This window comes from Centropristis striata, chromosome 2 (genome assembly GCF_030273125.1).
Source record: "Centropristis striata isolate RG_2023a ecotype Rhode Island chromosome 2, C.striata_1.0, whole genome shotgun sequence".
Lineage (NCBI taxonomy): Eukaryota > Metazoa > Chordata > Actinopteri > Perciformes > Serranidae > Centropristis > Centropristis striata.
Window position 1 is genome coordinate 27,745,146 of NC_081518.1, and position 13,077 is coordinate 27,758,222.

Here is a 13,077-nt window from a genome sequence, read left to right on the forward strand (position 1 = left end):
AGAAGTGGTATACATCAAGCTGAGACTCTTGTGGATTTGCCATTTCATTGCAGTGAGAGCATATATTGAAACTTGAACTCACTGTATACAAGGAGCTGCTGTGACCTTTAGGATAATCGCAGCCTAATGAGACTTTACAACAATAGAGACTTATAGCATTCAGAGGATGCATAGATTTTCTAGATATATTGACAATAAAGGGGGTTTCTCAGCAGTTTAGAGAACAAAAGTGCTCCCATCCAATCGTTGATAATACAGAAATTTCAAAAGTTTTTGAAATCAAATCACAGCATGGATTCTTTGATGTTGTTCCAAAGGTCTTGGTGTATTGATATAATACTCTGGAGGGTTTTTGACCATTTTTATCCATTCTGGAATTTTTAGAAATTGTCTAATTCAGCTCCAAATGTGTTTAACAAATGCAATCAACCCAAAAATTGTTGAGACAACTTCTGGGACATAGTTGAGCATACAATAGACTTCCGAAAGCCAAACACTTATGGTTTGAACCCTTATACATATAATTAAATAATGAATTAATTAAGTCTTACAACCAGATCTCCAGCTTTCAGATGATGCACACGACTTCTATGTGGCATTGTTTATTGACCTGCTATCTCCCCTTAAAAACCCACTGCTCACAACCACCAATTCTCTATAAAAGGGGGCAGAATGAAACAGGGTTTCCTTCTTTTTTTTTTTATTTTACAAGGTGCTAATTTACAGTAAGTAAAATATCATTTTCTGTGGATTTGTCACATTTTAATTTTAATTATTCAATTAAATGATTATTCATGTTGAATGATATATAATATGTTTGTGGTTACTTAAGACAGATTAACCAGGCGATACCTTTTTGTTGTGATGATTGCATGCAGCACACTGGGTTCTGTTTATAGTAGATACGCGTACATGTTGTTCACGTAGTGCATGTTGATGTCTTAAAGGAGTCAGGTGTGTCAAAGGCAACCTGCTGGAATGAAGATAACTGACACATGAGGCAAGAAGGGAAGAAAGAAAGGTCCTTACGTCCTCAAAACTCAATCTCCAAGTTTATTTACACAACAAAAGGATTTATTTATGATATGATATTATATATTAATCTCTATTATCTCTTGGAGATCTGTTTCAGTGTTCAGACCCTACTAACACATTTTCCATGGGAGATAAAAGATGCAAAACTGAAAAAGTCTGGTAGATTTCCAGTTGACAGGGTTGAATTACGTAATTTTGTTGTATATGGCACTGAGCTCAACCCGAAGTTTCTTGAAAGACGGCCTATTTTTGGGTTCGTACTGCCAGCAGTTGTTCATAATCTTGTTAATTTCCGCAGGGCAGCCATGTGGAGCGGGCATACGGTAACCTAAAACACATCACAGGCAGTCAGAACAGGTGTTGAGATCACTTCTGCACACTGAAGACATTTCCTACAACCAGTGGTGGAAAAAGTATTTGGATCCCTTCCTTGAGTAAAAGTACTAATACCACACTGTGAAATGACTCCACTACAAGTACAAGTCCTGCATTCAAAACTTACTGAGGTAAAAGTACAAAAGTATCAGCATCAAAATGTACTTAAAGTATCAAAAGTAAAAGTAGTCATTATGCAGAATGGACTCACTCAGATTCCAAATATATTATTAGACTATTTGTATTGATCACCATTTTAATTTTCTCAAGCTACGGCTCATTTAACTACTTAATACACTGTTATGAAGTTTAATTAAAAAAAGTCTAATCACTTTGAAGTGATTATATTTTTCATGTTTAATCTTGACCTGAAAAGTACAATATTTGTCTCAAAATGTATTGTAGTAGAAGTGTAGTTACATAAAATGGAAATACTCAAGTAAAGAACAAGTACCTCAAAGTTGTACTTAAGTACAGTACTTCAGTAAATGTACTTAGTTACATTCCACCACTGCCTACATCATAAGTGTTAAGCACAAGGAAGGAGCATAAATGTTCCTCTATAATTTCTCCTGATGAGTCTTTACCTTTCTCCACCTCGTCTCGTGTCTGTTGGTTGGTCATGCTTGTGTATGGCGTCATTCCCATGGAGAAAGCCTCCCACAGCAGCACTCCAAAGCTCCACACGTCACTCTCCGTGGTATAACGACCTGCAAACACCAGCAGGGGGCAGCATTAGCAAAGGCAGAGGCAACATGTTTTGTCAGATTTTTAATTGACTGCTGGCAGAGAGACACAGGAGAAGTGATTCTGGTTGTTACTGCAGGGCAGAAACAGTTTTGGTGCACCATAGTTCAGGGCCTCCGGAGCCGTCCACTTGACAGGGACCTGTCTGAGGCCGCCCTCTGCAGAGTAGACTCCGTCATCTTGCTGACGGGACATCCCAAAGTCGCTGATCTTCACCACATTGTTGTCTGCAACCAGACAGTTTCTGGCTGCCAGGTCCCTGAAAAAAAACAGGAGGAGAAAGATGTTGATGCTGACGTAAAAATGGATGCAAAAGAGACACAGCAGCATCATGCTGTGTGTGAGAAGAAGAAGAAGAAGAAGAGAGAAACAGCACAAGACAAAAAGGAGAGAGAGAACAGGCGTTAGTCTCATGTCTCTGGTGTTGCATGTGAGGCAGTTTGACAAGCGTTACAGGCTGAGCTGCCTGCTCTGATCTGTCCCCGCTGGGCAAAACGCACCATGCTCCCGTAATGAGCCGGGTGTCTCAACCTCATGTCTTCTCCGGAGCAACCGTCAGACTCCACTGATGCCTCACCCGAAGCACCGCAGCTCCCACTCACCTGCACATCCCCTCAAAACACTACAGTTTTATTTCATCGTTTCTAATACGTTCACAACAAATTCTTGATCTCAGCTTTTTCTAATTTGTCGTTTTATAAATGCTTTGAATGCCACGTATTACAGAACCCTGTGTTTGATCTGTATAATCAGTTCCTGCTCACTTTGAGATCTTCAGTCTTTAGAGGTTGTTCAAAAAGAACACGTCATTTCAGCATCCTTGTATTTCCTCTCATCTTTTACAGCTGATTTTAAGATCCTATTACTGTGCTAGTGTATAATACTGTCTCTCCTTTGATAGAACCAGCACTCAGGAAACAAGTTTAGTTTTTTTATCTTTCTTCTCAATTATAATAACTCAAAATAACTCAATGTTTGCACTATTCTCCACTATTTGATATGCACAATATCACACATATCTACAATTGCATCTCAATTCTGCTCTGCACTTTTCTACATTGCATCTTCATTATAGCACCTCAATAACAAACCTCAAAATCTGACTCCACTCTGGCACACTGTGAATTTTCTTAATATAACGTACAGGTCCATTGTTTGTCTGTATATGTTGTGTCCATTATTGTTGTCTGTTTACACTATTTGTTGTATGTTATATGTGTGTTATATATTACTTGCACATTTGGAGTATGGGGAAACTTATTTTTAGTGTAACTACCTATTGCATTGCTTTGTTGACAATAAAGTTCACTTTGACTTTTTGACATTGACTTTGTGCTGTATTTCAAACTGTTTCTTCTTTTGCACTTTTATTTGCTTAAAATTGTTTAGGAAATAAAACTATGCAACAGACAGCCCTAAAGCCAAGACCCTCTTTCAAAAACCATTCAGTTATTTTTAATTTGTCCCTTATTACTACCACCTAATTACTTTTTTTACTTGCAAAAATATATATTTCTTTATCAATATTTATTTATTCTATCCCCTTGCACACACATTCATACACATAAACAGTTTTCCGCCTTCATTTAATTAGACTAATCTAATTCACAGTAGTTGTAATGATTTCATTATTATAATTATCATGACTAAGAGTCTAATCCTCTTTGTTTGTTTGTTTTTGGGGTTTTTTAGCTTGTGAGTTTGATTGTTCTGTACATCACTTTTGTTTTCTTTGTCTGTTCTTGGGTTTTTGTTGTTGTTGTTTTCCACCTGTTCCTATCATTGTTATACCTGTAAAGTCATTAATGTTTTGTTTTTGCACTAATAAAAATAAAAAATAAATATGTTTTCAATTAACTTTATGTAAGTACTGCAACTTTTTGAGCTTAATTTCTATGTAAGAAAGCTGATATATATGTACAAAGACAAACAAGCAATTATTGAATAGATCAATTTGAGATGCATATGTACTTGTGGTTTGTTGTGGTTGCATTTTATTAATCATGAAGTCCCTGAGTGATATAACCAGGACAATCAAGGTTGTTTTCTGTGGAATGAACTAAGTCTCCCATTTGACATTGGCATATACTTATTTTTTAATTTTCTTTATTTTCTTTATTACATTTGAAAAACTGCCCTTGAGCTTTTTAAACATGCTTTTAGATGTTTATTTGGGATACTTTTAGTCTGGAGGATATTTAACTGCGCTTCCTTTTGAGTCTGAATGCACTCATTGTAAGTTGCTTTGGACAAATGTGTCTGCCAAATGAGCGTAATGTAACGTGCTGCTGAATTAATGGCTGTGCTGTCTTTATGAATGCAAGTGGAAAAAAATAAATAATTGTAGGTCAGCCAGCGGAGCATGTTGTGAGCTTCCTCCTCAAGGGCACAACAGCTTTCAGTTATTCAAGAAAACTTTCCTGCTCACTTTCAATCGACTGACTGCTGCATCAACACGGGGAAGTGCTGCAGGGAGAGTGAATGTGAAAGCATTGTGTTTGTTATGTAACATGAAAGCTTTAAGCTCCATCCGCCTGAAGCTTGGCCCACACTTGTTTGTGGGGAAACTACATCATACTTTATGTAAAAATTGTGATAATTTGAATCATCACTTGTCTCACTTGTGTTAAATTCATTGAGACTTGCACACTGTCCTCTGATCTCAAGATGATTTTTTGTGTTAGTTTTCTTATTTATTTTCTTTGTGATGTCTTAGATTGTTTGTCAGTATCTGAAAAAAACATTTTATATGGAGCATTGTGCTGGTTCAGGCAGAGCCCTGAAATTTAACTTCCACAGGCAGATTGGCGTTACTTGTTTCATCCATGCTCTACCATCTGTGGCTCATTTATTTGCTGTTTAGCGACCAGTTGACCAATTAACGCCCAATCATATTCATGCAGGTGTTTGACCAGAAAGCCTTCACTTTAGCCTCCTCAGGCCATTACTCACTGTGGCCTTGTATTTCACTGCAGTATAAAAGTCCTGTACCTCTATGGAATCAGCACAATCATGACTAGAAGTGCAAACAACTCAAAAATGTCTTTTGTGCAGAATAACACAGTTATAATGACACAAATCATAAAAAAAGAAAAAAATGCAAGTTGAATTTCTCTCATAAATTATAATTTTTTAAATTGGAACAAAATGGATTTATATATATATATATATATATATATATATATATATATATATATATATATATATATAAACAACACTTTTCCAAGTGCCCACAAGTGTCATGAATATTGGGAAAAATAAAATTAGGTCTCCATATGCTATACATATTGAACTATTTGCATTTTTACAACATCCACTTGCAACCTCTCCTGTCCTCTCCTCTCTGCTTCCTCTCTGCTCTGTGTAAACATCCTGCAGTTCTGTCTGATTTTCAGTGAATATTTCTTTGAATACATGCGACTGTTCATCTCAGTAGAATCAATCATGACTTCACAGTGTTATTGTTTTTAGTGGAAACGTTAAGCGGAAAGGCTTCGTTTGTGAGCTGCTATAGCTTTAAACTGTTAACACCAGTGTTAGTCGGTCACAATCTCCCTCTACTGTTTTATATACATAGTCAAAAGTCAATTCACTCTATATTTTTGGTAGTTATTATAGTATTACATTGATTTTTCATAGTATACAAAGACATAGAACAAACGAAAGTCTACTGAACAAATTGCTGCATTTGTAATTTATTCTACATAAACTTGAGCACAGTAAATAAAGTGAAAATGTGTTATTCTGCAATGAAATACTGAGTTATTTGAAAAAAGCAATTAAACTTCAAAGATAAAAGTGAATGATTTATGTAAGGCTCCCTTTTGTTAGTGTTTGTCTTTGTGTGTGTGTGTGTGGCTTTTTCAGCTTCATTTGACAGCGGTAGAGATACAGAGTGAATGGGGGAGACATGCAGGAGAGAGAGCCGAGATGGATTCACTGCATTGCAAAGACTAAGCCTTAAAGGTATGTGCTTTACCAGTAAGCAACTGGGACGCCCCCTTTGTTAGTACCTCAGGTCAGTGTGTTATGAATGACAATGTACGCTTTCTGAGGGAAAATTGTCTCCAGTGTTGTGATTAATTTGAGGAGAACGTGCAGACTTCACACAGAAGAGCCTAAAGCTGGATTACAGTGCTAACCACTGCCTCTGTAATGATCGGACAGATCTTATATTTGTATAAAACATTGTACAAATACTGATGCATTGATTCACCAACCTGTGGATACACTTCTTGCTCTCCAGGAACTCCATGCCAGATGCTACATTTTCTGTCATTTTGATCAACGTCTTCGGCTTCAGATCATGACTCTCTTGCCGTAAAAAGGAGAGAAAATCACCACCTTATGAAGTGCACACACACACACACACACACCCACACACACACAGAAAGAGACACGCAGAGGAAGAGACAGACACATGAGTGATGGTGGAGGAACAAACTGGGAAATAATACCGGGAGAATAAAGCTTGCAGCTATCAGGTAAACAAGCTGAGAGATATAAAGGTAGAGTGGAACAGGATTGTATTTACCCTGAACAAGCTCCATGATGATGTAGATGGGCTGTTTCTGAGTGCACACTCCGATCAGCTTCACAATGTTCGGATGTTCGTACTGCTTCAGGATCCTAGACAGCATAAGGAAGGAGCTGTGTAAATGTGTGTGTGTGTGTGTGTGTGTGTTTGTGTGTGTGTGTGTGTGTGTGTGTGTGTGTGTGTCTCTGTGTATGAGTGTGTGTGTGTGTGTGTGTCTCTGTGTTTGTGTGTGTGTGTGTGTGTGTGTCTCTGTGTATGAGTGTGTGTGTGTGTGTGTGTGTGTGTGTGTGTGTGTGTGTGTGTGTACTTACCTGGCCTCCATCAGGAACTTGCTCTTGTGCTCCGGGGCCAGGTTCTCCTTACAGGATTTAACTGCGACAGGAGTGTTGTCAGAGCGTAAACGACCACTGTACACTTCTCCAAAGTTTCCCTGGGAAGTCCAAACACCAATATGATCAATGACATTATTTTAAACTCTCTTTTCTAACTCCGCAGGAGACACATCTATTGCAAAGTTAACAATTTTCCCTGACAAACTGTTACCATATGTGCACAATTTTATAACAAATTTAGATGAAATGTGAGATAAATGTGTGAAACCGTTTTAAGCGTTGAAATTATGGGCAACAGTGTAAAATTGGCAGGTAAATTTGAAGGATAGGTTGAAATAAAGGGTTATTGGCTGCTGTAACTGTTCTTCCTGCCCATACAGGCAGAGAAGAGAACCCTTCTTAAAGCAATTTCAACGTGAGCGATAGGGGAATAAATCTACAATCCTTCCGCTGGAAAAATGACTTTCAAAGTTGAGCTGCAGCTAATATGAGACTTCTGCAGAATTACACAGACAAGTGGATATATTCCACAGTTACAAAATCCCCTCTTTTCTATTTCCAAGGACAGTGTTTGCTTTCTGAGCCACAGTTTCTGAGTGACAGTAACAATAAAAACAGTAACTTTTCATGACAATCAGTGTGACTTTGACCAAGTAACACTGAAATCACGTGACTTGTATTTTGGTGATTCTTCAATTAAGGGAGTTTTTCTGTCCCCAGGGTAGATTTTCAAGAAAAAAATGTTTTTTAGGAAAAACAATTATTGTATTTGTTAAGGTTAGGCTGTAGTAGCTATGAAAAAAATAACTGTGACTCAATGATGACATTTTAATACTTTTTCAGTGTGTTGAAAATTGAAATGGGCAAAAATTTCACTCTTTTGGGCTTGTCCCCAACCCAGACTTTTTGACATCCCCTCTTCAATAAAGCAATAAAAAGTGCTAAATTCATTAAAATTTTACTTTGCATTTCCTCATTACAACTTAAAAAGACATTTTTTAAATTTATATAATTTATATTTATTCAATTTACAATTTATTTATAGTTAAATATCACTGTCCCTCATACATCTGTCATTACCATCACATTACGTATATTTAGTGTAAATTGTATGCTAGCTAACCAGTCAGCTTAGCTTAGCGAAAACCTAGCCAACATTTTGTGCACGTGTCATTACCATCGCACAAGTGACTGTGATGGTAATGACAATCAGTGATGGTAATGACAATTTATCTGTTTATTACCTTATAACTAGAATATATTAGCTTAATTTACTATTTAATACTTTACTATGATACATAATTGAACAGTGACCAAAATGTATTTCAATTGTACTTACAAATATTTAGAATATGATTCTTAAAGAGCATGTTTTGTACTTACTGGAATGATTGTGAAAACTTTGCTTTTCAAATCATTTTGTATTAAAATCAGTGTTTTGTTTTTGTGATGGTATGTTGCGGGTCAAATTGACCCATTTCAAAGTAAAAAAAAAAAAATTTTTTTAAATTGTAAAAAGTATTTTTTCACAAAAAAAAAAAAAAAAGTTAAATTGACCCACAAACATTATTGCTGTTCCTTAGAAACGAACATTACAGGAGGGTGAAAAGACTTGGTAGGCTATTTTAACCCTGTGAACCCCACCATGAAACATCACTATCATTTGAAGGTGTCAACAATCCTCAGGCGGATCATAGGTAACAAAACTACCTGTCTGATTTAAAACGTTTCCAAAAATAAAGTGCTTGGAATAACTTGATCCTGTTAAAAACATTAAATTCTGCTCCTCAGTGACACTCTGAAGACATGACTGATTCTGCTGAGATAAATGGTCACAAATATTCACTGAAAATCAGACAGAACTGCAGGCTGTTTACACAGAGCAGAGAGGAGAGGACAGGACGGGAGAGGTTGCAAGAAGAGGTTGTAGGTCAATATGTACAACATGTGGAGACACAAAAAGAGAAAACACCCCATCCTGAAACAGCTTGTGTTGGGGTTCAGAGGGTTAATGTGGTTTCTTAAAAAGGTTTGTTATAAAGCTAATGACTCTTTGAGCAGGTCTTTCTTATGAGGGGCAGTACAAGCCATAATTCATTCTGGTCCTCTCACACACATACATTCTCCTTTCACATACATATATTTTCACTCTCACACACATACATTCTCCTTTCACATACATATATTTTCACTCTCACACACATACATTCTCCTTTCACATACATATATTTTCACTCTCACACACATACATTCTCCTTACACATACATATATTTTCACCCTCACACACATACATTCTCCTTTCATATACATATATTTTCACTCTCACACACATACATTCTCCTCACACATACATATATTTTCACTCTCACACACACATACATACATTCTCCTTACACATACGTATATATTTCACTCTCACATACATACATTCTCCTTTCACATACATATATTTTCACTCTCACACACAAACATACATTCTCCTTACACATACGTATATATTTCACTCTCACATACATACATTCTCCTTTCACATACATATATTTTCACTCTCACACACATACATTCTCCTCACACATACATATATTTTCACTCTCACACACATACATACATTGTCCTTACACAAACGTATATATTTCACTCTCACATACATACATTCTCCTTTCACATACATATATTTTCACTCTCACACACATACATATATTTTCACTCTCACACACATACATACATTCTCCTTACACATACGTATATATTTCACTCTCACATACATACATTCTCCTTTCACATACATATATTTTCACTCTCACACACATACATACATTCTCCTTACACATACGTATATATTTCACTCTCACATACATACATTCTCCTTTCACATACATATATTTTCACTCTCACACACATACATTCTCCTCACACATACATATATTTTCACTCTCACACACATACATACATTGTCCTTACACAAACGTATATATTTCACTCTCACATACATACATTCTCCTTTCACATACATATATTTTCACTCTCACACACATACATATATTTTCACTCTCACACACATACATACATTCTCCTTACACATACGTATATATTTCACTCTCACATACATACATTCTCCTTTCACATACACATATATACTTCTCACATATATAGCTCCTCCTCCTGGAGCAGGAAGTTACTCTCAAACCAGGAAATGCATACGCAAGACTTACTCAGCTTATCCTAACTTGATATTAAATAGCAGAACTTTACAATGAAGCTATTCAAAGTTTTCCTGTTTTCTTATTTGTTGCAGTTTTTAATTTTTGGAGTAAGTAGCAATGAAGATGACATTAGACATTTTTTTAACAATGTCTTACAATGTATTGAACGACTGCAAGGAGAAACTACAGATTATTTTGTGATACTTGGTGATCACATTCAAACCTTATCTGGATTTCTGTCAATCTCAAGATTTGTTGAAGATTCAAGAAATAGAGTTGCAGTCAATACATTAGAGTCCTTGTATGGATGTCTTCAGTGTTTGCTTACTGCTCATGAAACCAGACAAAGAACCAGGGCTGACAACAGTTATGCTCTGTTGCCTCCACTTGTCATGACTGGACATCAGGGCAGACCTACACTGTAACAAAATTTCCTGTTAAATTACAGTAAAATACTGGCAGCTAAAGTTGCCAGCTTGAAACTGTTATTCTACAGTGTACCTACTGTGATCTACAACAACAGTTTAGTACTGTAAAAATATAATTAAAATATTACATTATACAATTACAAATAAACATTACAGTATTATACTGTCAATTATACTGTTATTTTACAGTTCCTACTGTATTCTCCATTAACAGCTTATAACTGTAAAACTGTAGAATGTGATCTTCACAGTGATATAAACTGATTTAAAAGTTTTACATTTAAAAATGAAAACCCCTGAAATAATAATAATAATAATAATAATAACACATGAAAATAGCTATGACAGAAATGGCTCAGACAAGAGATGGCCTTACAACATTAGGCATTTATTAAAGCTGAACATTTTCAGTATCAGTACAAAATCCATAAAGCAGCGTGGCCACATGAGGATTCACCGTTGTTGCCTTTTTGTGGACCAGCTTCCCCGTCTTCTTTGACACCACCTTCCCCTGGCTGGTCTTTCTTCCCTTCTCGGGATTAATCCCAATGAGGCGCCTAAAATGTAATAATAGAATAAGTATATAAGATATTAGGTATGGTAAGTAAAGATCACTTGATTTGAGGGTGGCATTAGGAAACATTGTTATCTTTGGGAAATTTTATCTTTGGCAAAGTTTAACAGATAGATACTTTTTGAAGACTGTATTTCAGGTTCCTCTACCATGGTGTCTATTGTCAACTTAAGAAGAGCAGTTAGCGAAAGACACATTGCTCAATGAGAGCACCACAGAGAGTGACATGGCCAGTCTGAACAGCCCCATTCCTTAATTAAGATGGGTGCCAAAAGGAAGCAGGCTATGCTTTGATGTGCAGGAGATATGTGCAACAACTGTAAAAGTTAATATACCAGCATGGCTTATAATAAATGACAATTCAATATTTCTGAACAGAGCTGGGAAGAGAGGTAACATACTCAAACAATATTTCTGGCAGAAATTTACCTTTGAACAAACTCCAGTGTCCTTGCAGCTTCTTCTTGGTATTGCAGGTTGAACACATAGAACGTGGCAAAAACTGCAGCAAGCCCTGTGATGAAGTTTAGGAGACAGATACAGAAAGAGAAATTAGACAGATGGAGACACAGAAAGACAGACTGACTTTGTTCTATACTCCATGTCATGCTTTTATGACACTTACCCAGTAGAATCAGTCGTGGACTGGTTGGGAGGGTCAGGGTTAGGGTTACATTCTGTAGAACATGGACAACAGTATCCAAATTAAGAATGGAATTGCATGTACAATCATTGTAGACACAAGAAATATGGCTAAACAAAACTTACATCAGCATTCAGGGAAACCACACTTGAAAGATGCATTAGGCAGACAACTATGAGTTCGCATGTGCCTGACATGTCCAAACGTATTCCTGCAGGTTTTACCACATATGTTGCAAGTTATCATGTTTTCACTGCAGGCCCTCACAGCAAAACAATCTTTGAAATACTCTCTCAAGAAAAAAAATCATTACATCAACAACTAGTCAACTAACTTTTAGCTACTGTATATTACATTAGTGCATATTTGAAGCTACTTTTTAGCTTTTTGCATCAACCTGCATAACAAGCTTCTCCCTATAAACTCCCATAAACCGTTTTACTTGAAAAAGTAAAACAACAAATGGTAAAATAGAATCTTGTAGCCCACCTTAATTAGATCTGACAACAACTCAAATGCCCAAGCCAACTTATGCTAACTTAAGTAATGTGCTTCAACAGAAAGCTAAACTTTTGTCCACATAGTTGCTAAATGAGAGTAACGTATGCTAGCGTGCGGCACGTACTTTTGACTCAATCTTTACGGCAAAAAACAGTCAATAAAATGTTAATCAAACACAAATCACATTAGCATTATGCTGACTTTTGCAAGATTATATTTACCTTATTAAGAAAGCCACGGGGACAGGATGGATGAGGGTCCACTGCGCAGCTGAGGGGAGAATGGTGAGGATAGCAGCAGGTGATGCCTCAAGTGCTCGATCCAGTTCGGTGCTTTCAGTTTAAGAGTCCGGATGAAAACTAATTCTTCATCTTCTTGTTATTGTGCCCTCAATCTCAAATAAAAACACTGATGTGTAGGCCTATTTTTAATTTCATTTTTTTTTTTATTTTGCTCAGATGAACTATTAAACAGACCGAAGATCAAGTCTGATTTAAAGTTAACTGAAAAAGAAAGAAAATACTGTATTATACCGTAAGATTAAAGGTAGCTTGCTGTAAAAAAAAAAACAAACAAATAATACTGCTCTTTACCGTAAGATTTTACAGGAGCTTGCCGTTAATATTTTGTTCCTCAAAAACATCAGAATTTACAGTATTCAACTGTATTAATGGAAAACGGTACACTACTGTGCAAAATAG

At 36.3% G+C, this 13,077-nt stretch overlaps 1 protein-coding gene and 1 long non-coding RNA gene across 3 annotated transcripts in view; both read right to left on the reverse strand.

Annotated features, from left to right (window-relative positions):
* Positions 1 to 1,039: 1,039 nt before the first annotated feature.
* fes (FES proto-oncogene, tyrosine kinase) overlaps positions 1,040 to 13,077 on the reverse strand; it is a 33,514-nt gene continuing 21,476 nt past the window's right edge. For both annotated transcript variants that reach the window (XM_059359368.1, XM_059359377.1), the window contains 6 exons: positions 7,006 to 7,124; positions 6,692 to 6,786; positions 6,378 to 6,501; positions 2,259 to 2,416; positions 1,998 to 2,120; positions 1,040 to 1,363 (listed from right to left, as the gene is read on the reverse strand). In XM_059359368.1, coding sequence (XP_059215351.1) covers positions 1,221 to 1,363; positions 1,998 to 2,120; positions 2,259 to 2,416; positions 6,378 to 6,501; positions 6,692 to 6,786; positions 7,006 to 7,124 — 762 coding nt within the window. In that variant the 3' untranslated portion in view covers positions 1,040 to 1,220. The remainder of the gene's footprint in view (positions 1,364 to 1,997; positions 2,121 to 2,258; positions 2,417 to 6,377; positions 6,502 to 6,691; positions 6,787 to 7,005; positions 7,125 to 13,077) is intronic.
* LOC131993460 (uncharacterized) lies at positions 10,972 to 12,532 on the reverse strand. Its single transcript, XR_009396323.1, has 3 exons — positions 11,858 to 12,532; positions 11,662 to 11,746; positions 10,972 to 11,215 (listed from the first exon to the last, which is right to left on the reverse strand). It is a non-coding gene; the product is annotated as an uncharacterized LOC131993460 (long non-coding RNA).